Genomic DNA, 25,968 nt, shown 5'->3' with positions numbered 1-25,968 from the left:
GTGCCCCCTTGTGACTTCCGGTGAGAAGTGTCAGAAGTGTCTGGATCTCTCACTGCTGGAGTTATTGGCTGTTGTAAGCCCAACCTGGATGCTGGGACTGAACTCAGGTTTGGCTCAGTCCGGTGAGATCTCAGTACCTGCTCTAAACTGCTGCCTAGCAGGTAATGTGCTGAACTAATGTAATGCACCAACAGGGAAACTGGGTAGGGTATATGAGAACATTTTAATCTTGTTTTTCTGAAGATATAAAACTATCCTTTAATCTTAAAAAAAAAATCAGACAAGAGCTGGGCAGTAGTGGTGCACACTTTTATTCCCAGCGCCCAGGAGGAGGCAGAGGTAGGTCTGAATTTGAGGCCAGCCTGGTCTACAGAGTGAGTTTCAGGACAGTCAGTGTGTACAGAGAAACCCTGTCTCGAAAATTCAAAAACCGAAATAAATAATCAGCCAAATAAATTTGTTTTTAGAAAAAAAAATACTTATTCCATAGCCTAAGCTGGTCTTATGCCACACTCAACTTGTTCTCAAAAACAAAACAAAACAAAACAAAAAACAAATACTTTTAAGAGAGACAAGCTCTCTAGGTAGATCTAGCTGTCCTGGTGAACAGTATGTTTAGAGGATAAATTTACTGTGCTAGGCTTGTAAAAACAGTTGTTTGTAACTTGTGTAAGCCATGAGGAAGTTGCTCCCACCTTGAATATACCAGGTGAGCTAGCCTGAGACGGATGGACCGCTTCCTGGTACAGTTGGGCCATTGTTTAAAAATTCCTGATTGTTGGGCTGGAGAGATGGCTCAGAGGTTAAGAGCATGGACTGCTCTTCCAGAGGTCCTGAGTTCAATTCCCAGCAACCACGTGGTGGCTCACAACCATCTGTAAAGAGATCTGATACCCTCTTCTGGTATGTCTGAAGACAGCTACAGTGTACTTGTATATGATAAATAAATAAATCTTTTAAAAAAATTGCTGATTGTTGCAAAACCGTTCCCTGGCTCAATTACTCATACAAGGTCACAAGGTCAAACAGGCTAACTGCTAAGCTCTGCTTTTCTGTGAAACGTCAGCTTGCTTGATGGCGGAGGCACCTGCTGGATGTCTGCTACAAAATCAAGCCTTGCCTACACCCAAACACGATATGAATTAATTTGCCCCCCAAAATTATAACTTTGTGGATCTTTCCTTTATAATCCTTTGGCTAACAATAGCCAGAGTCTTACCTCGATTAATTTTCTCTGGTTTGGTCCTGGCCAGTTTTTGTTTGTTTGTTTTGTTTTTTTAATAAAAAGTCTCTAATTTGGGGTTGGGGATTTAGCTCAGTGGTAGAGCGCTTGCCTAGCAAGCGTAAGGCCCTGGGTTCGGTCCCAGCTCCGAAAAAAAGAAAAAAGAAAAAGAGGAAAAAAAAAGTCTCTACTAAAACCAAAACTGAGTCAGTGAATCTCTGAATGACCCCAGACCCACAACAAATTTACTATGTACATCAGACTATCCCCCAGCCCACAATTGCCTCTGCCGAGTGCTGGGATTAAAGATGTTGCACCACTACAACCGGCTTTATTCTGAAGATTTTAAAGGCTGTGGCTGTACTAAAACATAAGCAAAAAGGCGCCGGGGACTCCAGTTTCTGAGCTGTGTGACCTTTATCGAGATCACGGAACCAGCTATGAGCGCCCCACAGCCGTTTCCTCAAGATAGAAAGACTACAATTCCCAGGGTGCCACTCGTGGTTGTCAGGAGCAACCACAGAACGCCGACGAACAGACGCTGGAGTCTGAGGAAAAACTGACCCACTGCTACCAGCCATGGGGATGGATTACTATGCTGTGCTCCAGGTCAATCGCAACTCAGAGGATGCCCAGATCAAGAAGGCGTAAGTGGGTGGGATCCTAGCCCAGCAAGTGCAGAGGCAGCCCCGCCCTGATGCCAGCCAAATAGTTTCCCTGCGCAGTTTAGGGTAGGAAAGGGGCACCTCTCTTCCCTTGTATGCCCTATCTGACTTCGTGCTGGTCAGGACACGAACTGGAAATTCAGACACACCCTCAGTGCATCAGGGGGCTTCCAATGCCCCAAACTCCTGTCCCTTAGCTCTTCCTGGGTCATGTCCGAATTCCTAGCTATGAAATAAGGACAAAGGACCATTTGGAACTTATCTTGAGTCTCATGGAGAGCCACAGGCATGTGGACCAGAAATGACTGGGACAAGTGGATGTTACAGTTTTCATTTTGGCCATCACATGGGTTTTTGTCACTGACTGATCTCTGTCTCTGAACACCTCTGTCAAGTCTCAGGGACTTTGTGACAGTCTAGATATGGGTGAGATGGTCCATGTCTTTAACCCCCAAACAGTGAGTCAGTGGCTAGCTTGAGCCACATAGCAAGGCCCTGTTTGTAAAAGAGAAGAAGTGTGTGTGTGTGTCTGTGTGTCTGTGTGTGTGTGTGTGTGTGTGTGTGTGTGTGTGTGTGTGTGTGTGTGTGTGTGTGTGTGTGTTTAGAGGGACATCTAGGATAAAGGTCAGGCTATGTTTCTGAATTTTTTTTTTTTCCTTTTTCTTTTTTTCGGAGCTGGGGACCGAACCCAGGGCCTTGCGATTGCTAGGCAAGCGCTCTACCGCTGAGCTAAATCCCCAACCCTGTTTCTGAAATTTTTGATCTTTTAAAGTTTTTCTTTGAAAAGAAGTTTTGGGCAAATATTTATGGAGCCCTCATCTTATGTGTATTGTTATAAAGGGAGGCGTACCCGGTGCAGCAGAGGCTTGTGTTAAGAGGCGAGGGGCTTCTAAGGAGGCTGTCCAGATAATTAAAGCCAAAGGGTGAGGCTTGAAGGAGGACTAAGGCTCCTGAGAAGGCTGGACAGGAGACACTGAGTTTGGAAATCAGTTGTGTCATCCAAGGTAAAGACAAAAGGAAGCATCTGAGGCAACTGGAGGTTTGGAGGTACACTAGCTGCTTGTATTGAACATGTGGGTGCTGTTCTGAGAGCCTTCTGTCATTGCTTCATTTAATCCTCACAGCCACCCTGAGAGGAAAATGCCACTGTCATCCCACGGGCTTGTATGTGGCAAATGGAATAAGAAATCAGACACGATCCCTTCTTCCCTGGGCCAGGTCTTGCTTGTGTGGACTGAAGGGGAGGGATAAGTGGGTGTCCAGTGGGGATGGAGAAATCAGATAAATTCATTAAACAATTGAGACAGTTCTGTGTAGTGTGTGATGTCACCCACTGCTCAGGGCTTTTACTGGCCAGTGGTAATCATCAAGTAAAAAGTTACCATGAGAGAAAGCAGGTGACCAGTGGGGCTCGTCAAAGGATGGCTACCGTGGCAAATAGCTAACCATAGCCTAGTTACCAGAAGACCAATGTGCTGGCTAGTTTTAGGTCAACTCAACATAAGCTAGAGTCATTTGGGAAGAGAGATTCTCAATTGATGAAATGTCCCCACCCTTCTGGCCTGTAGGCAAGGTGCATTTTCTTAATTAGTGATTGATTGTGGGTGGTGCCATCCCTGGGCTAGTGGTCCTGGGTGCTTTAAGAAAGCAGGTTGACCAAGTCACAGAGTTACCCTCTGTGCTCATCAGCAGCACCCCTCCATGGTCTCTGCATCAGCTCCTGCCTCCAGGTTCCCTCCTTGAGTTTCTGCCCTGACTTCCTTTGATGATGGAAGATTTGATTTGGTTGCAGACATGTAAGATACAATAAACCCCTCCAGCTGCTTTTGGTCACGGTGTTTTAGCACAGCTATAGAAACCCCTAGGACAGCAAATATAACATACTCAGGCAATTCAACCTTTCTGAGCCTCAGCTTCTCGTCTCTGAGAGATAGATAGATAGATAGAGAGAGAGAGAGAGAGAGAGAGAGAGAGAGAGAGAGAGAGAGAGAGAGAGAGAACTGTGGAGTAGGAGCAGAGTACCCAGATGGCCCGGCTGATAAAGCAGCTGCATGCAGAGGATCCAAGCTGGACCCCCAGAACCCACATGAAGAAAGCTGTGTTTTGCTTGTAACCTGGCTCTGGGGAGTTGGACAAGGGTGGTGAATTCCTGGGGCTACCTGAACAGACAGCCTAGCCTACTTGGAGAGTTCCAGGTTACTGAGAGACTGTGTTAATAAATGAGGTGGATGGAGGAACAGGAGAGGTGTGTCACAGCCATCTGAAATGGGATCTGATGACCTCTTCTGGTGTGTCTGAAGACAGCTACAGTGTACTTACATTCATATAATAAATAATTCCTTTTTAAAAAAAGATTTCCGGGGGCTGGGGATTTAGCTCAGAGGTAGAGCGCTTGCCTAGGAAGCGCAAGGCCCTGGGTTCGGTCCCCAGCTCCAAAAAAAAAAGAACCAAAAAAAAAAAAAAGATTTCCGGCTGTGGCAGTGGGTGGGTGTGGGAATGGAGGTCCTGTTTGGGCTCTGGATCTGGTAGAACTGCAAGGCCAGGGAGAAGACCTGAAATACAGGGGTGGGGCACAGATGTCTGTGGCTCAGGGAAGTGGGCTGGTAGGAAATGGGCATCTGCTGTGTGGGAGATGAGCTCAGACTGCAGGCTGTGAAATGAGAAGCTGCAGAGCACCAGACGCCTATGTGCTAGGGCTGGGCAGAGCGGGTGCCCTGATCAGACCCAGCAGGGGCTGCATGGTACCAAGCCAAGATTCCCTGCCCTTCCCTGCAGGTTTCCTTGGTCGAATGCCTCCCTGCGTGCACCTCTTCCTAAAGGGGAGGGAAACAAGAGGATAGAAGGAGAGAGTGGTTTCGGTGCTTATGTAACAGTCCCCTTCCTATGTGCCCACTCCAGAGGGCTCAGATCCCTTAATTGGTCTCAGCTCCTGCCAGGTCAGATGCACATCCTTCAGGTTTCACTTCAGCTCCCCATTTTCACTCGGAAGGTCAGAACACCCCTTCCCCTGCATGACTGTCTTTTGTGGTGGTCTCCATCCTGCGCCTTAGTGAATGATCCCTTTAAACTCCACAGATCATCCACTCGATCTCTCTTGACTGTAGCCTCAGACGCTGCAGTCGTCCCTGGGAAGAGTGGTGGGATGGCAGATATGAAAGTGGGGCAAGCATGAGCCCAGAGGTGGAAGAGAGTGCTAGGGCCTAATGGGACCCGAGGGCCGTAACACACTCGAGAAGCCTGTGTCAGACATGATCCTCTGCAAAGTAGACACAAGACAGAGTTAGATGAACTCCGTACCACAGGAACCAATTCTGGGGAAAACAGGGAGACTGCAGACCGCAGTGTAGGCCCCAGACTTGTGACTAGAAAGGGAAGGAGGAGTTATGTAGGGAGGGGAGCTAAGCTTGGCTTGTGGGGGAGTCTTCGAGCCAAGTAGGTAGAGGATGTTGGGGCTTGAACATGAAGTGTTCGTTGGTTAAAGGCTTTGTTCCTAGCAGGTTATGCCAGTGGGAAACAACTGGCTCAGGAGGGTGTAAATGTCATTAATTTGTCAATCAATCAATTAATTAATGGGTTAATCCCTTCATATTGGAATGGGCTCTTACAAGGTAGGGGCTACTTAGAAGAAGGTGGTCTCCGGAGTTGGCCTTTGATGTCTTGTCCCCACCCCCACCCCCATGTTTCTCTTCCCTTCCCTTCCCTTTCCCTCTTGTGTGTCCCCATTGCCCCTTTTCTCCCTTTTCACACCCATTCCACTCTTTTCTCCCTTTCCTCTCCCACTTCTCCTTCTGTCTATCCTTCCTGGTTGCCATGCAGGCAAGCCGTTTGGCTCCTGCCATGATGCTCGACCTGAAAGCAATAGTCAGCCACCCACGGATGAAAACCGCTAACCAAAGGCATTTTGTCACAGTGACGAGAAGCTAACCTGGGAGTGTTCTGGTCTCACAGGTGGACCACCACCGAATCCCTGCTGTCCTTAGGTCTCAGCTGTGACAGCTAAGGGGACAAGCAGCCACAGGACAGATGCCTAGGGATCAGCGCTCAGGCTTCAGGCCAACTGTGTTTTCTACCCCAGGTTCTCTTCTAAAAGGTCCAAGCAACACACCCCACAGCCGCCGATACCTGTGCTACTCTCTCTGGTTCATAACAAAGCAGAGCCAGCCCCGGCCATGCTCTAGCCTCACAAGCAGGTCAGAGGCAAAGGCTTGCTCTCCTTCCCCATCTAGATACCGGAAGCTTGCCCTGAAGAACCACCCATTAAAGTCAAATGAGCCGACTGCACCAGAAATATTCAGGCAAATAGCAGAAGCCTACGACGTGCTGAGCGACCGTGAGTGATGATGGGCCACCCCTCCACTAAGACTATTCCTCAAGTGCCTAGACTGTCAGGTTTTCTGCAGAGGACAGTAGAGAGGAATAAGTCATCTTCCCTCCCAGCAGCCAGACAAATTAAGGGCAAACCAGGCCACTACCAGGCAGGTGGATGGACTTACCCAGCCGAAGCAGCACAGGAGTGGGCGTGCCCCTCTGCCTCTGGCTGGCAGAAAGGACCCTTCCTGAGGCTTGGAGGGGAATGGCAGCTGCCAGAGACAGAGGGCTGAGGCAGAGCAGACGTTGTTCTGATTTATTGTCCCAGACTATCTCCAGGGACAGCAGGAGCAGAGGGCAAGGAAAAGCTTAGAGCCATCAGACCTCACCCTTTGGAAATCAGTCGTGTGGGATGAGGGTGACTCACTACTAGGCAAAGAACAGCTGCCCAGTTGGCTTCTCTAGGGGATGGTCTGGGGGGCTGTGACTATGGCTTCTCTAGGGGATGGTCTGGGGGGCTGTGACTATGGCTTCTCTAGGGGATGGTCTGGGGGGCTGTGACTGTGTCTTCTCTAGGGGATGGTCTGGGGGGCTGTGACTATGGCTTCTCTAGGGGATGGTCTGGGGGGCTGTGACTGTGGCTTCTCTAGGGGATGGTCTGGGGGGCTGTGACTGTGACTTCTCTAGGGGATGGTCTGGGGGGCTGTGACTGTGACTTCTCTAGGGGATGGTCTGGGGGCTGTGACTGTGACTTCTCTAGGGGATGGTCTGGGGGCTGTGACTGTGGCCACTGTTGGTTAAAACAGCTAGACTATGGCTTCTCCAGCCCTGATTTTTTTTGGATTTTAAAATTTCCAAGTTCAGGGGTTGGGGATTTAGCTCAGTGGTAGAGTGCTTGCCTAGGAAGCGCAAGGCCCTGGGTTCGGTCCCCAGCTCCGAAAAAAAGAACCAAAAAAAAAAAATTTTTTTTCCAAGTTCAGAATTCTTAGATTCTAAAATTTTAAGATTTTAGAATGTTACATTTCCCTCCCAAGACTGAGCTAAGTCAACCCCAGGATGTACCTGACCCTCAGTCTCTCAGTTCCTCTCAAAAGCCCAACCCAGGCAGGTTTCTCTCATTGCTTTTCTGGGCTATCCTATAGGATCTATAGGCTAGTGACACTGAACTGACAGCGAGTGTCACTGACTTTCTACCTCCTAGAGACTTCCAGCCTGCAGGAGATAAGGCTGCCCTTGTCCCCCACCTCCCTCAGCTCTCTCACTACCTCTGTCTCTCCAGTCACATAAGCCCCGGAGTCCTCCTCAAGGTCACTTTTACCCACAGCAGTGAAACGAGGCATCTATGACAAGTTTGGCGAGGAAGGCCTGAAGGGTGGGATTCCTCTGGAGTTTGGATCCCAGACTCCATGGACAACGGGCTATGTCTTCCATGGCAACCCTGAAAAAGTGTTCCACGAGTTTTTTGGAGGAGACAACCCCTTCAGTGGTAAGACTCCACCCCCACCCCGGTCCTTTTCTTACTGGGAAAGAATACCGCTGTAGAAGATGCCTTTCTTGTTGGCTAGGTTTGGTTGCTTTTTATTTATTTTGTGTGCTTTTTTTGTTATTTTACTTTTGAGGCAGGTTTCCCAGGCCAGGCAAGGCTTAGCCAAGGATGACCTTGAACTCCTGATCTCCCTGCCTCCCAAGTGCTGGAATTATAGGCATGTACCACCACACCCAGCTCTCTCTCTCTCTCTCTCTCTCTCTCTCTCTCTCTCTCTCTCTCTCGTTTCTTTCTTTCTTCCTTTCTTAAATGTTAGACTTGTTCATTTTATGTGTATGACAGTTTTACCTGCCTATAGATACACATATGTGTGCCTGGTAACCAGGGAGGTCAGAAGCCATCAGGGCTCCTGGAAACTAGAATTAGGGGTAGTTTCAAGTCACCATGTGGGTGTTGGGAACGGATTCCCTGCAAGAGCAGCAAGTGCTCTTAACCACTGAGCCATCCCTGCACCCTCTGAGGCTTGGTCTCACTCTGTAGGGAAGACTAAGTTCATCTTATAGTCCAGTTGGCTTTGAACTCTTGGCAATTACAGGTGTGAGTCACCACATCCAGCCTGGTTTTGCCTCTTTAAGAAGTAAGCAGAATGCCTAGGAAGCGCAAGGCCCTGGGTTCAGTCCCCAACTCCGAAAAAAAGAACCAAAAAAACAAAACAAAACAAAGCAAAAAAACAAAGCGAAGAAGTAAGCAGAAGGGGCTGGAGAGATGGCTCAGCGGTTAAGACCACTGACTGCTCTTCCAGAGGACCGGAGTTCAAATCCCAGCAACCACATGGTGGCTCACAACCATCCCTAATGGGATCTGATGCCCTCTTCTGACATCAGATGTACATGCAAATGGAGCATTCATTTATATAAAATAAATAAATCTTTGAGAAAAAGAAGGAAATAAACAGAGAAATGGAGAGGAAAAGGGATTGTTTGTTTATTTATCTGAGGCAGGGTCTCATTCTGTAGCCCAAGCTAGCCTCAAATTCCCCAGGCTCCCAAGTGCTGGTATTACACATATAAACCACACTGAAATTAAAACAGGATTTATTGAAAAATTCTCTACTTCCTTTCCTCTCCTAGATGCAGTCACTCACTGTTAACATCCACCATGTCCATTCAGAAATTTGTCTTTAAAAAGATTCTGTGGTACTGAGCATTGAAATTGAGACCTTGTGTAGTTTAGGTCAGTGGTTCTCAACCTGTGGGTCATGACTTCTTTACAAACCTCTATCTTCAAGAAATATTTACATGTTGATTCACAACAGTAGCAAAATTGCAGTGAAGTAGCAATGAAATAATGTTATGGCTGGGGTCACCACAACATGAGGAACTTATTAAGGGTCACAGCATTAGGAAGGTTGAGAACCACTGGGCTAGACAAAGACTCCTATTATGGAACTACCTCCTTGTTCCTTTTTTTTTTTTTTTTTTTTTTTTTTAAAAAAAAAGGAAGCCTCGCTATATCTAGTGTGTGCAGATCAGAGGTCGCCCTCAGGAGTCAGGTGGGTAAAAGTGCCCTTTACTTGCTGAGCTGTGACATTGGCTCCCAGCTGTCACGTGAACCCACAGCACATTGCCAGCTGTTGATGTACCTTTCGCCATCTAGCTTGTCACACTCATTCCATGGCACTGGCCATGAGGGACAGGGTACATAACAGCTACCTCTGTCTCCAAAGCCTACAAGGGCCCCACATCCAGCAAATATAGCACATTGACCAAGGGCACAGTTCTGTGGCCAAGTGGTCCTGGGGTACCGGTCCCAACTTCATTACTTGCTAGCTATGGAACTGTGAGCATTTTCTTGGACTCTCTAGATTATAAAGTAAGGATGAAAGTCACTGAGTGCAGAGCCTGATACACAGCAGGCTTTCCCAAAGGCTTAGCTGTTTCTCAACTTAATGGTATAGGGCAGGACAAATGTTACCCTGTGCCACAGACTAAAAAACCAAGTTTCAAAGGATTACAGTACTACAAGCAGACCCAAAGGTCATCATCATTCTCCCCCACCCCGTGTCTTGTCTCTGGTCTCTCTGTCTCTCTCTCTCCCTGTGTGTTTCTGTCTCTGTCTCTCTGTCTGTCTCTGTCTCTTTGTCTCTATCTCTGTCTCTGTCTCTCTGTCTGTCTCTCCCTCTCTCCCTCTCCCTCTCTCTGCCATCAGGTTAAGGCAAGGTCATCAGGTGGGCTCTCAGATGGAGAGCAGGAAAGGAGCTTGGGACATGTTGTCAACCACTCACTACTGCCACTGACCAGCCCAAATCCTTCTTTGTATCAGCTTGTAACTCAAGAGAGCTTGAGGCTGGGTTGTCTAGGGTGGTCATGGGAAAGGACAGAGAACCAGCAGTAGGATCTGGGGAAGGGCAGAGTGGCCTAGCTGCTCTGACCCACTCTGCCTGAATGGCCATCTTGTCTGCACTACGGGGATCTACCGCTTAGAGCGATGCCTGAGTTTGTACACACAGCAGGAGCTTGCCCCCACCTCACTCTGTGGGAGTCCCAGGGAAGCACTGGGACCTGGCAAGGGCTGGTGATCACTGGTCTGCATCTAAGAGTGGCTTCTCGAAGCCAAGTGTGGTAGCTCACTCGTGTAATCCCAGCACTGAGGAGGCTGGGGTAGGAGGATTGCCCTGAATTCAAGGCCAAAAACAAAATGAAACAAAACAGATAGTCTTTGGTCCATGGGTCTGAGAGGTGGGAATGCTGTGCTGAGCCTTATTCTTGGGGCACTGAAGAGGTTCAAGGGAATATAGGGGTGTATGTGTCTGTGGGTGTCTGTGCATCTATGTCTGTCTGTGCATCTCTGTGTGTCTCTGTGTCTGTGCATCTGTGTGTGTGTCTGTGTATACGTGCATCTCTGTGTGTCTCAGTATCTGTGTCTGTCTGTGCATCTGTGTGTGTGTCTCTGTGTATGTGTGCATATGCGTGCATTTCTGTGTGTCTGCATCTGTGTGTGTCTCTCTGTGTGTCTGTGTATGTGTGCATCTCTGTGTGCATCTGTGTTGTGTCTCTGTGTGTCTGTCTGTCTATCTGATCTGTGTCTTTGGACATCATTTCTGTTACTCATCCTCCTATCTCTTTTAGAATTTTTTGATGCAGAAGGAAATGATATAGATTTGAATTTTGGGGGGCTTCGGGGCCGAGGGGTCCAGAAACAAGACCCTCCAATTGAACGAGACCTCTATTTGTCCCTGGAGGACTTATTCTTTGGCTGCACCAAAAAAATTAAGATCTCCCGAAGGGTGAGTACTAGGCTGGCTCCCCTTACCAGGCACCATCTACCTCCACAAACCTCCCTGGCAGGTCCCCCTCCCCCAACAGGAAAACTTGGCAACCTTTTCTGATGGAATCATGAAACTCTTAGGTCAAAAGACTCAGCAATTTTAGACTTTAGAATCGAAATTTGAATGAATAATATAAAGATTCAGCCTTTTTTTCTGGTACAGAAGTCCCTTCTGCATCTATCTAATGGGAACAGGGTCTCTCCCTTCCCAGTCCAGCCACCCTAGTGGAAAGCGGAGGAGTGGGAGTAGAAAGAATCTGCTATTCATTTCACTCCAGGGCATTACAGACCACACCCCAAGGACTGTGTGCCTCAGCCACAGGGTGGGCATGGAGGTGGGCAGCACAGTCTCTAAGGCGACAGCTTAGCGAAGACCCTTGTGAGTAGTTGCTGTGAGTAGTAGTAGTCCTTGGACTGACCTGACTATGGCCTGTGGTTCAGCCTTCTTCCTCCCCTTTGCCTGGGGGAGATACCCACTGTGGCCATGCTGTCCAAAGGTGGCACTGTGAGCTCATGGGGTTGCAGGCACAATGGAGGGGTGGGGGAAGGGATGCTTTGCATGAGGCTCAGTATTTTGCCTTCTGAGAGGTCCACTGCATGCTTGTGACCAGCCCCCTCTTTCTTCATATGAACCAGTAACTTCCTAGAAACCGAAGTCTGGGGTCTCTAGTGATCTTGTAATAGACACTGAGGGGTAGTGGGGCCTAGTGTAGGATAGGGAGGACGTTGGGATTAGGGCCAGACTTCTGGGATTTGGAGATAGGAAACTTTCACTATGTTTTTGTTGGTGGCCAGCACTTGTGGTGACTGGTGTCTCAGGCCACAGCTTCATCAACTTGAGGACATGCCTTGCCTTGGAGAGTCACAAGCTCTTAAATCTAGTGACAGTGGGATGGGAGTGGGAATGACTCTAGTCCCCCATTACTATGGGTACAGAGTACACCCTACAGGGCCTTTCCCCTGAGACAATTCCCCGTCCCTACCCCTGTCACCGTAGGTGCTAAATGAAGATGGGTATTCCTCTACCATCAAGGACAAGATCCTGACCATCGATGTGAGGCCTGGGTGGAGGCAGGGCACACGCATCACCTTTGAGAAGGAAGGGGACCAGGTGAGAGGGAGAGAAGCTGGCTCGGGGCAGTCAGTCACCAGGTTCAGGTAGTGGGGGGACCGAGAGGGAAGGAACACATTTTTTTCCTGTTCCTACAAGTTTTGGTCTAGAGTTAGGTGGTCCCCAGAACCCCTTCCCAGGGACAGAGCATCCCAATGCTTCTGTGAGCTCAGCTTGGGGATCACTACCATTTTCCACAGTGGGAAACTGAGGTCCGAGATGGAAGAAACTTGCTCAAGATATGAACACAAAAGGCTGAAAGAAGGGCCTGGGGAGATGACCCAATACCACCCAGGGATGGAGACCTGGACTTGGTCCCCAGCGCCATTGGCAGAGCCCCTGTGATACCAGTGCTGGAGAGGCAGAGACAGAGGATCTTGGGGTTTACTGAACAGCCAGTCTGAATTGATGTGCTCTTGGGTCAGGAGAGATCCTGTTTCAAAAAATAAGATGGAGGGGCTGGGGATTTAGCTCAGTGGTAGAGCGCTTACCTAGGAAGCGCAAGGCCCTGGGTTCGATCCCCAGCTCCGAAAAAAAGAACCAAAAAAAAAAAAAAAAATAAGATGGAGAGCAAGTGTCAATTTGTCGCCTCCGCCAGCACATACATGAATATAGGCCTGTGCTCACACAGAGGAAACACGCGTGTGCACATATACACACATACACACAGACAGAGAGGAACACACACACAGTGTAACACACACAGAGGAACACACATACACAGAGAGACAGAGACAGAGAGAGACAGAGACAGAGGAACACACACACAGTGGGACACACACACACACACACACACACACACACCCCTGGCGGGAGAACTCAGTTCAGCTTCCCTTCCAGTGTCTTTTCTTGGTGCAAGGAGAAAGATGTTCAGAAGCATTTAATTAATAACAATATTAAGAGGCTGAGGATTTAGCTCAGTGGTAGAGCGCTTACCTAGGAAGCGCAAGGCCCTGGGTTCGGTCCCCAGCTCCGAAAAAAAGAACCAAAAAAAAAAAAAAAAACAAAACAATATTAAGCTAAAATACCTGTGGAAACATTGTTATTGTACAAGGATCCCAAGTGCTTACATGTTGACAAGAAACAGTAATGGCCAGCTCAGAGCTGAGAGAGATGGATTCTCTTGCCCCCACTTGTCCCTTTCTTACGTGGAAAACACCTGCTTCCAACAATCATGCTTCAACCTGGGCCATTGCGAGCCACAGCAATTCAGGAGGCTGAGGCAGGGGATCACTTGAGCCTTAGGAGTTTGAGTTCAACCTGGGTGACATAGCGAATTCCAGGCTAGTCTGGCTACAGAGTGAGACCCTGTCATAAGTAAGCGAGAAGACAGGCAAGCAAATAGATATTCAGTGCCAACATCCTCCACTCTGGCCAGCTTTTCCCAACCTTGGCATGGCCCAGAGCCTCCTCAGAGCCTAACCTCTGGCCCTCCCTTCATCTGGGCTTTGAGCTTACAATTTTTGACTATAAGGCAATTTCTGACCATCTGACTATTTCTTGTCCTGGGAACAGCAGCTGCTCTTGCTCTCTGTCTTCAGTGGTCAGAGTTGAGGCAGCTCACTGAAGCGAAGAGATCACTGCTGAGTTTCTGTTAGGCAGAGCAGCTGTTTGACCCCAGCTCAGGGTCTAGCTATCACTTGCGGAAGTCCCTGCCCCACACTACTGAGAACACTTACTTTGAGCATGCTCAGTAGAGAAGTGCTTTGGGAGTGGGAAGTGATTTTGATCTAGGGAAGCTTCTCTAGAGGGTGGCCCTAGGCCACACTGAATGCTCCCTCTAGAAAACTGGGCCTAGTTCTCCTTGCACAGTGAGGACCTGGAGACAAGTAGAGACAGAAATGTGGCCAAATCATATAAGCAATAAACCCGTTACCCCTTGGCTTTCCCCGCCTAGGGCCCCAACATTATCCCGGCCGATATTATCTTCATCGTAAAGGAGAAGCTGCACCCTCGCTTCCGCAGGGAGCAGGACAACCTCTTCTTTGTGTACCCCATTCCTTTGGGCAAGGTGAGTGGGTACAGCACAGAAGGCCATGGGGGCCCAGAGTGAACCCCACCTGCAGCAGCTCAGTTCCATCTCTTCTCCCCTAACCAACTTCTGCAGTCACAGGCAGGGCCCTATATCTCTCTCCCTGGCATTAGTTGGATCTGTGGGACAGCCCCTCCCCATCTCATCTTCCCACCCTGTCCTGGTCCTGCTGCTGTCCCCAGGCTCTCAACATGTCCAAGTGGTTCTCCTCAAGGTGCCCCCGTTGACTCATTCTTTGCACTTCAGGTCTCAGGGTGAGGACACCTGCCCACCTCACCCTAGAGCTGCTGCCCCTACTGTGTGGCAGCATTCAGAGCCTGTCACCCCTGCCTCTCAAAAGCCTTACACTCTGTCATCACGGAACTGCCTAGCTCAGGGTTGGAACCCAGGTAGACTCCCAGACACCTTCTAAATAGAATGGCTGCAGTGATGCCCTGTAGACCTCTCTCTCACTCTAACCTCCCCCACCCTCAGGCCCTTACCTGCTGCACTGTGGAGGTGAAGACCCTTGATGACCGGCTGCTCAACATCCCCATCAACGACATTGTCCAGTGAGTCTGTCTGCCTAGTCCCCAAGTAGCCACAGAGAAGATGGACTAAGACTTGGCAGGGCTGTGCAGGGAACCCTGGGAACCCAGGCTAGGATTCAAATCCACTGGCCTCTGCCTGAGCCACGGGCTGTGTTCACCCTATGGTGGGATCACCTTTCTCTAACCCATGGGAAGCCCCTGCATAGGCCCGAGAAGCCCAGTGCTGGTCCATCTCTTGTCTCCATCCCCAAAATCTTCATCAGAGCATGGAGCAGTAGCTCCCAAGTCTTGTTCCAAGAAAAGTCTCAGAGAAGCGAAGGTCTGACTCCCACCCCAGGTCGGCCTCGAATCCTAGGGAGAGTTGTGCAATCCCGGGGGGCGGGGGGGACCAGCCAGGAGGGTACTCACTTTGAGCAAGGATTTCCAGGAGTGTTGTGAGTCTTCTATGCTCCTTCCTTTCTTCTCTTTCTGTCTCAGCCCCAAGTACTTCAAGATGGTGCCAGGTGAGGGGATGCCGCTGCCTGAGGACCCCACCAAGAAGGGAGACCTCTTCATCTTCTTCGACATCCAGTTCCCCACCCGTCTCACACCCCAGAAGAAGCAGATGCTGCGCCAGGCACTGCTGACCTAATTCCGGGGGACCTGAGCAGGAACAGGGATGGAGAGGGCTAGCTGGGCCTTGCCCACTCCTACCCCCTCAGCCCCCACAGCCTGTGAAGATGGGGAAGCACGAGATCTTAGGCTGACATAATAAAGATTCCTTTCCTATCCTCTAACTATGACGGGAAGCGAGTCGGGGGGATGTTACCTCTAGGAACCAAAAAGCTAGGCACCTGGGGCCCCATTTTGGCTTCCTAGGCATGGACTTGTTCACTGAGACTTCAGAGTCTCTTGCAACACCAGACAGGGCTGTGTGACCTCCAGGGTCCTTCTGTCTTGACGTCTCACAACATATATCTTTAGAGGAACCATCTGTGGACTGTGCTGTCTTGAGAACTACGGACAGGGAAAGTGAAGCACAGGAAGAGGCAGCGGCTGTCCCGGCGCTCCTGTGTCCGTGGCTAAGCAGCCATCAGAACCCTAGGCCACTCCATCTAGGCTCACAAGCTTCAGTTAAGAGCCACACCCACAGCACAGTGCCAGAAGGGCTCTGGCCTCCACCTCTGCTTTGGTTCCTCGTCTATGAAATGAGTTTTAAGCTGCCTCTGGGCCAGCAGTCTGGGAGGCATGGGCCCTTGACGACCTGACTCTTGACCTTGTTGTCAAGGCTACTGACCTTGTTGGTGAAGCTTACAACCTGCCTACAGGTAGAAGACTGGGGTCATTGGTGTGAAAACGCTCATGGTTAGATTATAGAGAGCCACGGCATCATTGCCCGGTGACCTGGAGGAGGTCCAGCTTCTGGGTCCACACCCACGCCTTTAAGGTCAACAATGCTGTGTTCCTCTTCCTTGCTAAGGTGCTTGCCCTGTCTGGGGTTTGAGTTTAGGCTGTGATTAGGTCTAGGGTTGTGGGCATCAAGCAGGTTCGGTGGTTTCTAAGATATGAAAACAACCCAGACTGTCCACATTGCTTAGAATTCTGTCACCAAATCGCCACATTAGCTTAAGGCTTTTCCCTTTTGTCTTTAAAAAAAATCTTTTGGGGCTGGGGATTTAGCTCAGTGGTAGAGCGCTTACCTAGGAAGCGCAAGGCCCTGGGTTCAGTCCCCAGCTCCGAAAAAAAAAAGAACCAAAAAAAAAAAAAATAAATAAAAAAAATCTTTTTTCAGGACTGGAGAGTCAGTGGTTAAGACTGTTCTTTCAGAGGTCCTGAGTTCAAATCCCAGCAACCACATGGTGGTTCACAACCATCTGAAATGAGATCTGATGCCCTCTTCTGGTGTGTCTGAAGATAGCAACAGTGTACTCATACATAATAAATAAATAAATTAAAAAAAATTTTTTTTCTGAGACAGGATTTCTTTGTAGCCCTGGCTGTTCTGGAACTTGCTTTGTAGACCAAGCTGGCCTTGAAAGAGATCCTCCCGCCTCTGCTTTTGAGAATTGGGATTTAAAGCACCCCCACACTCAGCTTTTGCCCTTTTAAATTTTGAGGCAGTAGCTGAGACTGACCTTGAACCTCTGATCCTCCTGCCTCAGCATCCCACATGCTGAGATTATAAGCATGTGTCACCATGCCCAGCTAAAAGATTTCCTTGTTTTTTAAAGTGGGAACGCAGCTCTTGTCAAGTATTTTACTTTCAAACACATTCAGTCTTGTCCCCGCTGTCCCCAAACCCTTGGGATCAAGTTATCCCTGAAGCCATCTTGAACCATCATGAAGGCAGCAACAGAAAAACCCTGAGATAGAGGGCTAAGCATGGTGGTGCACACCTTTAATCCCAGCACTTGGGAGGCAGATGCAGGTAGATCTCTGAGACAAGCTTGGTCTTCAGAACGAGTTCTAGGATAGCCTAGGCTACACAGAGACTCTCTGTTAAAAAAAAAAAAAAAGACCTGGAGAGGGCCTGGGCTCCAGGAAGCATCTCAGCACAACAGTCAAATGCAAATGTGAGCCTTCAGTCAGACACCTGGGCAGGTCACTTCATTTCTTTAGGTCCTTTTTTTTGTTGTTGGAATAATTTTGCCTGCATTTGTTACTTTGTCATATACATGCATGCAGTGCCCTCAGAGGCCAGAAGAGGGCGTCAGATCTCTGGAACTGGAGTTAAATGGATATTTGTGAGCCACAGGTGCTGAATTTGGGGCCCAGATCTTTGCCAGAGTTGCTACTGTTCTTGACTGCCAAGCCACTTCTCCGGCCCCCTCTGGATCCCTCTTTGTTTTTGTTTGAGACAGGGTTTCTTTGTGTAGCCCTGACTGACCTTGAACTCACACAATCTGTTCCCACCTCCCCCAATGCTGGGATTAAAGGAGAGGGACACCACTGCCAGTCTCCATTTTGTTTTACAGCAGACTTCAACCCCTTCATTACAGACCTGTGGAACCAGATGGTGGAGTGCTCACTGGCCTCTGTGGCAGGACAGACATGGTGATTGTAACTGCCTGCTCTGGAGGTCAAGCCTCCAGCACTGTAGGGAGGTTGTGGAGGTAGGACTTCTGTCCTGGAGTGTTCTGAGGGAAGCTTGGCCTCAGGCCTCCACCACAGACCTTGGTGAGACTCCTGTGGTCTCAGTAACTGGGCTGCCTTAGGTAGCAAAGCAGGGTGTATCATGCACCCCTCTGTGAGTATTGCTGAGGCCTCAGGTGTGCTGCTCAGCCAATGACTGCTGCCCCTTTCTCAGGCCAACCGACAGCATTCCCAGTCATGGAATCTAGTGGTCTTACATCATATACCACAGGTCTGGTGAAGGAACTTTTGGACATGCTGTGTGCCCTCACTTGACCTGTTTGTCAGCTGTTGTTAACATATAAACTGTCCCTTGAAGGGCTTAACACAATGACCAGACCTCCAATTGTTTGCCCTTGTGTGGAGAAGCAGGAGCACCAGCTGCACTGCAGGCCACCCTCACTGGGGCCTCAGGACTGAGACCGTGGCTGGAATCACCAGAAGCTGAGGAGAACTGGCGCTCTTCTCCGGGGAACAAGCTAAAAACCTGGCCTCTTGCCAAACATCGGGAAGGTCTAACTTTCTTTTTTTTTTTTTTTTTTTTTTTTTTTTGGTTCTTTTTTTTCGGAGCTGGGGACCGAACCCAGGGCCTTGCGCTTCCTAGGTAAGCGCTCTACCACTGAGCTAAATCCCCAGCCCCGGGAAGGTCTAACTTTCTATCTCTAACCCAGCCTGCTGAAGAGGTGACAGGGCAGAAGCTACAACCGATTTAAGCTGGGAGGATGGACGCCCTGCTGTCTGGGCACAGTTTCATAGCTCCAGACAATCCTCCAAGGACTGACACTGTGTGTCTTGTCTCTCAGCTGAGACAGGCATGAGATGTCTGGAACATATAAAATGGGCCTTGGAGACTTGACAGGCCCAGCCCTGTTCTGGGACCTCCTGGCTCCTGCTCCTCAAGCAGTCCTGTCTCCCTCTTCTGGATGAGGAGAGCTGGCTGGAAAGAGGACAAACTGAGACACTCTGACAACCCAAGCCTTGTCTGGCCCCCAACCTAGCGGAGGGGGGTGGCCGGTGGAGGGGGTAAAACTCCCAACAGAAAGGCTCCTCAGAGGTCAGGCACTACACGTGGCTATAATCCCAGCACTTGGGAAACTCAGACAGGATTGTCAAGAGTTCAAGGCTAGCGTAGACTACACGGTGAGTTCCAGGCCAGTCTATGCTACAGTGTGAAGCCCTGTCTGAAACAACAAAACCCCCAAAGGCCCCACAGGCTGGATATTTGCCAGGGAGCCTGAGTCCTTTTCAATGGATCAGCCCTGCCCTGCCCCGTGGCTGAGCATGGCTCAGGGTGTGACTACAGCTGAGAACAGTCTACCATCTGTAGGCCTATGGCTTCGGTAGGGGGGTTGCTAGGTGTGAAAAGGAGTAAAGCAAGCCCCAAAGAACAGAAGGTTCTGGAGTTTCCCTCCATCTCCCAACAAGTTGATATGGGGGGACAGGGTTACTTCCACTCTGCAGATCGACAGGCCTGGCCAGTGGGGGTGGGGAAGGCAGCTCTGGAGAACCTACAGTACCAGGTGCTGAGTGAAGGCTTACATGGTGCTCAGGAAGGGGTGGGATGGACAAAGGCTGCGCTGCCTGCCTGCCTACCCCCATCCCCCTCCCCGGGCCGTGCCATACATTTAGGAGGCTACACTGGGTCTGGAGGAGCAGATTGGAAGACCCCTCCAGCCCCCCTTAGATGTTACAGATGGAATATGGGTCACATCCCCTTTTAAAGTCACTGGGGTTCTCACCTGCCTGCCAAGGTACTGAAAAGGTCCCTTGGACCAAGACCTCTATAAACAGGCATGAAAAAGAAGACACCAACATTGAGCTTGCTTTATGGGCGAAGGCTGGCTAAGCTGGGCTGGGAATGAGGACAAAAGATTTGGGCTTAACTGTTAGCAGGACTGAGGGTGCAGGGTCCGGGGTCAGGCCTCCTCGCTGAGGAGGCATAGTGAGATGTGCTAGGGTAAGGCCTCCTTGCTGAGGAGGTATAGGGAGATGAGCTGGGAAGGGAGTTGGAGTGTGGGAAATGGGAAGAGGTTGGGGCTGGGCAGAGGATGAAGGAAAAGACAGGGCAGGAATGGGGAGCAGGGTCCAGGTCAGCAGCTGGAGAGGCTCAAAAGGGTGCCTCCCGGGATTCATAGGCAGCCATCAGGGCCCTTTTGAGCTGCTCATAGGTGACAAACATTACTACGTTCCAGGATCCCAAGCGGAGGAAGGAAGGCATGAACCTAGAGAGAGCAAACACAAGTCATGGAGGGCCCCGCACCACCTGCTGCTACCACTGGGTTCCTCCATCCACCCGACCACAGACTCAAAGTCTCAAAGGAGGCTGTGGTGAAGAGCCTCATGGCTCCCTGCCCAAAAGCAAGAGTCCTGAGTACCCAGCTCCCTATTTCTGCTGTGCTGGGGAATTGAACCCAGCGCCTGCAAGCATGCCAGGCAAGCACTCTACCACTGAGCCACCCTCCCCCCACTCCCAGTCCAAATCCTTATTTTAAACTCTAAAACATTGGGGTGACAGCGCCTATGGGATATTTGACATTTGGCTGCATCTCCCTTCTCTCCCTGGAGTTGGGTGAGGGGATCCAAGGCTCACCCCTTGTAGAAGGCTCGGGGCCCCTCCTTCCGGAGCATGGTCAGGGCACAGTGGCCGGCGCTGTGGTACTGGCCCAAGGCAGAGTTCATATATCTCGTCTTGACCACATCAATGGGGGAGGCAATGACGGTGGTGCAGAAGCCCGCCCCGAAGGCAGAAGTGAAGTGGCAAGGGAGGTCGTCTGCCGTGAAGTATCAGGAAAGGCTGTCAGCTCTCCCCAGCCCGCATCCCACCATTGCAGCAGTTTTAAGGAGAGGGGTCCTTTTTTTGTTTTTTTTCCGGAGCTGAGGGCTGAACCCAAGGCTTTGCCTAGCAAGTGCTCTACCACTGAACTAAATCCCCAACCCCTCATTGTTTTAAAAACACGGATTGCAGCTGGAATCTCTTAGGGGGACTTAAGATTCTTTTCGTCAATCTAGCCCGTTCTTGTGCAAAGTGGGGCTTTTATCCAGCTGGATTTGAACGGTAAGAAATGCACACTCTAAAAACAGAAGCAAGCAGGATAAAAAGATGTGGTCTTTAGGCAACCAGACCCCTCTACCAGCTTGTAGTGACCCTCACACACCTGTCATGAGGTTGGCTTTCAGGAGAGTATCTTTGATGAGGTCATAGGTCACCAGCTCAGTACAGTTGACAATGGCATTTCGGGCAACATTGGGAGAGGTCCCTGTAGAAAAAAGAACTTGTGTGAGCTCAGGGCGTAGGATAGAGGAGGGAAGAAAAGCCAACACCCAGTACAGACCTTTCCAGAGGCCCCGGATCCCTTCCTCTCGTGCAATGGTCTTGTAGGCTTCGACAGTGCTCTGGTATCTCCGACCACCGCCAGCCCGGGCCTGGGCCTGGAAGCGGACCTTTACCACATCTGTAGGTTGGGCCACAGCCACAGCCAGGGCACCTGTGGTGCTACCTGCCAGGAGGCGGCTCCCGATGCCTGCATCTGTGGGCACAAGGGGGGCTAGTGGCTAGCGGGCTTGCACAAACGTGCACCATGCTTTCGCCAGACACCATGCCATGCGTGAAGAGGACCTAGGCTGCTCTTGCTCTCTGAAGTCCTTGCAGGGTTACAACCAGGAGTAACACAAAATGGAGACAGTGCTTTCTCACATGATTGTGCTCATTTAAGTTACTCAGCAGCCTTGGGAAGGCAGGGTCAGTTCCACTTATCAAATGTGAAACCGAGATCAAGAGGAGTGATTTTTCCTAGCAGAACTGAGACAGCTTCTTAGCCCAGCTTTACTTCTCCCTGGAGTGTGATCCTGAGAAAGGTGTCCCCGTTTTAGATGCTCAGTTCCCTCACAGGTAAGGAGGGCACTGTGACACACACTTAATGCCAGCACTTGGAAGGTGGAGGCAGGTAGAGCTGTGTGAACTCCCGGCCAGCCAGAGCCGAAAGGTCAAAGTCCTGTTTCAATCCCATCCCCTCCCAGGAGGGCATATTAAGGAGATGAAAGAATATGGTTGTGGGGGCTGGAGGGTGTGGCTGCTGCTTGTCCATTGTGCTTTTGGGTCAGTTCTCCCCCTATTTCAAGCCTTGGTCTATCTGTGATCCAGGAGGCCACCTACCCCCATGATGGTTTTGAAGACTATCATGGGCTCATATCCTGCTTGGAGACAGCCCTGGTGTTCAGATAACAGGAATCAAAGTGCACCTCTGATCCTCCCAGGGGTCCTGGGAAGCCTGAAGGAGCCACTGAGCTATACAAAGAGATCAGTCATCTGCTGTGTCCTAGCTGCATACTCACGCTCTGAGCCCTTGGTGTAGAACTGCTTTACAGAGTCGTAGAGGCCAATGCGGACGGAGGCAAAGCTCATCTGGCGCTGTAGGCCGGCGACCAGCCCATTGTAGAGGCTGCGCGGACCCTCAGTGCGCACCATGGTTAGGATGGTGCCCAGCACGCCGCGGTACTGGGCGCTGGCGGCGGTGCGCGCTAGCCCTTGACTCTCTCCTTGGATCTGAAAGGCCAAGATGGGGGCGGTTATGAGCACAGGCAGATGGCTCTGCTGGTCTCCCTCCAGCTTCAGGCTCCTCCTCACCCCTGAGGAGTCTGACCCAAGGAGGGTGCAGATTAGACAGCATCAGGACCCTCACTTCGCCCTCACCTGCAGCCGGACTTTGGCGGTGTCTAGAGGGAAAGTGATGAGATCTGCAATACAGGCTGCTGTCCCAGCCCCCAGGAACTTCACGGTGGCTGTGGGGGGCACATCGGTGGCCTTGAAACCAACCATGATTCTGACTTCCTGCTACCTCCCAGAAGATGGAGAAAAACTGAAGCAGTGGGGACCTTCAATCGTCAAGACGAGACAGAGGAACTCTGCCGGAGTCTAAGCCAAGAGGGGAGAAGCCATCAGTGTCAGCAGCCCCAGACCTCCCTCCCTGCTCACTACCTACCTACCCCTGCCCAGGCCTTCCCGAAAGGCACCAAGCACATCTCAAGAGTTCTAGGAAGGAAACCAGGAGAGATCTCCAAAAGTAGTCAAGTAGGGCCAGGGAAGCAATTCCTGCCAAGGAACTGAGACTGCTTAAAGCTCCGTCTTACTTAGTGTAGAGTGTGGCTCAGGGTCACCCTCACAGCCACCAGCCAGCTCCTGATCTCCTGTCAGAGACTGCATAGAGGAAGGCACATTCCTGTCCTTTGGGACTATCCCAAACACTGACTAGGACTAGACTACCAGAGCAGGACCTGGCAGGCAAACCCCACAGGCTTTTGTTCCTGGGTTCCTAAACATGAGAGGCTCTGACTGGTCCATGATTACAAAGGGAGAGAGAGATATGTTGATTAATTCCATCCTAATAGCCCCACACAGCTCAGAGACTCTGCTTCACCAGGTTTACTGTCCACCATAGCAAGGCTTATAGCCAGGCGCGGGAGAAGGCACCTGACCAGCCACCACGCCTGTTTGTTTTCCCCCAGTGTGGGGGAAATTCTCAGTTATCTGTGGTGGGATGGGAGGTGCAGCTCACAGCTATGCAGAAAAGATACAGGAAACCAAAAGGTCCAGTTTGTTCTTTGAGCTGGAACACCGCCCTCCTTACTGCCCAGGGAGGAAGTGAGCCCAGCACCCGGCAGGGGTGGGGGTGGGGGTGAGGGAGAGGTGGGGGAGGTGAACTGCTTCTTCTTCCCTAGTTTCACTTCTCCGCTTTCATTGGAGCAATTGCTCTGAGCTCAGCTTGATTGGCTGCCTGTGTTGCTGGGGCAAAGGAGGAAAGCGGTAGAGGGAGGATGGGGCGGTAGTCACCTGAGAACACAGATAACCATGGAAACAAAACAGCTCACCCAGGCTGGGACAAACAGGGACATCAGAAGGACTCCCCATGACAACGGGCTCAAGGGTGCCTCTAGGAAAGGCCCGACCTCAGTCATGTTTCTTTGAGTGTGGACCCCTGGGACTCAGTGAGACTAGGAGTCAAGGTCTAGGTGAGGTGCTCCTAGACTCTCCAGCTGGAGTCTTCTCCTTACTGACTCCACTGAGAAATCCTGAGAGCAGCGGGTGAGGCAGCGGCCCTCCCTGGCTCCCCATTAGAAGAGCTCAGGACCACGCCCACGGGCTTCAAAGCCACCCACCCACTGCCTGTTTTGCCCTACTGCGCCTCAGATAAGGCCCTTCACAACGGAAGCCCTTTCTCATCAACTAAACAGTTCTGAGACGCTTTGAACAGACGTCTTCTCTAGGCATTAGAGAGACATGATGCTTGAGTCTAATGCATGCCTGTCTAATCTTGAGCTAAGTGGTAGAGTGTTGTGAAGCCCAGAAGGGTGAGGTCTCAGTTTCTGCCAGATCAAAATGGCTCGACCTCCATTGTAAATGCTGCTTACGGTTTGCCAAAGGTTGGGTCCTTGAGGGTTGGGTATAAAGACAAAGATCGCCTGTACTAAATGTTCCCGCTATGACTATGACTAAAACCCAGGTCCAGAAAGTTAATCCAGCCAGGCATGGTCTGCATGTAGAGCTTCAGGACAGCCAAAGATAAGTCCTTAGATCCTGATCCAAAACTAATAAAAAACAGAACCTATTTTATAGGACCAGATAAACAACTACCGTAGGTAATAAAAAAAATTAAACTCAAAGCCCTGGGTTCGGTCCTCAGCTCCGAAAAAAAAAAAAAAAAAAAAAACTCAATTTCTAATCTCATTTACAGGGATGTCAAAAGCTAGGACCAAAAAAAAAAAAAAAAAAAAAAAAAAAAAGTTAGAATGGATGTTCAGACCAGCAAGATGGCTCAGTGGGTCAAGGTGATTGCCACTGAGTCTGAGGACCTGAGTTTGATCCCTCCTGGGATCCATATGGTAGGAGGCATGAGTTGCCTTTACACACGCACATGTGCACACACGCACATGTGCACGCACGCACACGCACACACCATAAGTGTCTGCCCCAGTTTCCATCACACTTAGGTTCTCCCTTGAAACACTAGGGTCCGCCATCTTTATGGGCCAGAGGGTGACCAGGGATGATGAGAGAACTTGTTGAATTGTGAAGAGCCACGTTTGAGGTCCTATTGTGCAGCCGTAGAGAAGACAGTCCAGAGGCTTCCTTAGCCTGGACTCCTTACCGGGAGGGTGCTTTGAGGTCTCACGCTGAGGCCTCCAAGATCAAGCTTCTCTAAAGGTGTCCCGTTCTTCAAAGCTGCCAGTGGCTATCATGGCCTGATCCCCTTGATTTCCCATAGAAAATGTCTGGGAGACGAAACACTTAAAGATCATACTATTGTGTCCTGTGGGTGAGAGGAAAGAAGTCAAGTTTAGAAAGGAAGATTCTCTTTGCAGGACCACAGCCCTGCAAGGGTCGGTCACCTGCCACACAAGTCCTTTCAGGCAGCCTTGCTGGGAGAGACCCGAGGCTCATTTCGCGCTCAGGGTGGCCAGGGTCTAGCGGGAGGTGGACTCAGGCAGGAGTCTTTACTCGCACCCGTTGGCTCACTTCCAAACTTGTTTCCCAGACAGTTATGTAGATAGGCAGCTGGGCTGGCTGTGGGATACAGTCGCTGAGCTGTTGAGTGGGGCATTGTGTCTATTTGTGTTGGATCATGATAAGGTAGGCCCAGTCTCTCCCTGTGTCCTTACTCCCACCTCAGGCAGCCACATAAGAAAGTATAACAAAGGCCAACTAAACTCCAAGCCTCCTCTAGGCACAAACAACCCTAGAGATGAGAACAGGCTTTAGAGCACATGGCCCAGAAACAACCTCCTGGTGACAGTCATTCTGCTCTTCTCTGACGTGAAAGCTCTCCCCAACCCCCACCCGGCCTGTATCAGGCTGGGAGCATTGTGGCTGAGGGGAAGTAGAGAGACCAAGGTTTTAACCTACGACCAACTGGACGCCAGAGGCAAAGAACAAAGGGAGTTAATAGGAGGAAAGAAACAGGAAGGATCTAGAGAGGGCAAACTAGGACTCCGGGGAAGAGAAAAGAAAGAGCAAAAACAGAGTGGGAGAGAGCAGGTGCGGCCACGGAAGGGATGGGGCACGCTCACCGGACCGCAGGAGAATACACAGGAGAACACAGGAGTGCAGACGGCTAGGTCCGACGGCGGCGGTGGCTGCCCAAGAAGCAAGCGATCCCAGGGCACCGAGGGAGGGGCTGACAGT

General features: G+C 50.4%; 2 protein-coding genes across 5 annotated transcripts; one reads left to right on the top strand and one right to left on the bottom strand.

Moving 5' to 3' along the window:
* Positions 1-1,783: 1,783 nt before the first annotated feature.
* On the top strand, positions 1,784-16,608 carry Dnajb13 (DnaJ heat shock protein family (Hsp40) member B13). Of its 4 annotated transcripts, none has more exons than XM_087558767.1 (8): positions 1,784-1,869; positions 6,114-6,217; positions 7,523-7,681; positions 10,810-10,967; positions 12,006-12,119; positions 14,017-14,130; positions 14,626-14,702; positions 15,159-15,457. In XM_087558767.1, the coding sequence occupies exons 1-8, from the start codon at positions 1,802-1,804 to the stop codon at positions 15,310-15,312; spliced, it is 948 nt and encodes a 315-aa protein (XP_087414893.1). In that variant the 5' UTR covers positions 1,784-1,801; the 3' UTR covers positions 15,313-15,457.
* A 2,994-nt stretch (positions 16,609-19,602) lies between these two features.
* On the bottom strand, positions 19,603-25,968 carry Ucp2 (uncoupling protein 2). Its single transcript, NM_019354.3, is given in 8 exon segments — positions 19,603-20,014; positions 20,383-20,563; positions 20,948-21,049; positions 21,125-21,319; positions 22,125-22,335; positions 22,483-22,704; positions 24,935-25,096; positions 25,854-25,968. Coding segments are annotated over 6 exon segments (930 nt in total). The 5' UTR covers positions 22,609-22,704; positions 24,935-25,096; positions 25,854-25,968; the 3' UTR covers positions 19,603-19,899.

This window comes from Rattus norvegicus, chromosome 1 (assembly GCF_021556685.1).
Source record: "Rattus norvegicus strain SHRSP/BbbUtx chromosome 1, alternate assembly SHRSP_T2T, whole genome shotgun sequence".
NCBI classification, from domain to species: domain Eukaryota; kingdom Metazoa; phylum Chordata; class Mammalia; order Rodentia; family Muridae; genus Rattus; species Rattus norvegicus.
Note: the sequence above shows the minus strand (reverse complement) of the source record. Positions and strands in the feature narration are given on the sequence as shown.

What these genes read in the sequence shown, in the direction of transcription:
- Dnajb13 (XM_087558767.1), top strand. Translation starts at nt 1,802, where the DNA reads ATGGGGATGGATTACTATGCTGTGCTCCAGGTCAATCGCAACTCAGAG. An exon ending in AGGAGACAACCCCTTCAGTG is followed by an intron (nt 7,682 to 10,809) that starts GTAAGACTCCAC and finishes TATCTCTTTTAG; the next exon opens with AATTTTTTGATGCAGAAGGA. An exon ending in ACCCCATTCCTTTGGGCAAG is followed by an intron (nt 14,131 to 14,625) that starts GTGAGTGGGTAC and finishes CCCCACCCTCAG; the next exon opens with GCCCTTACCTGCTGCACTGT.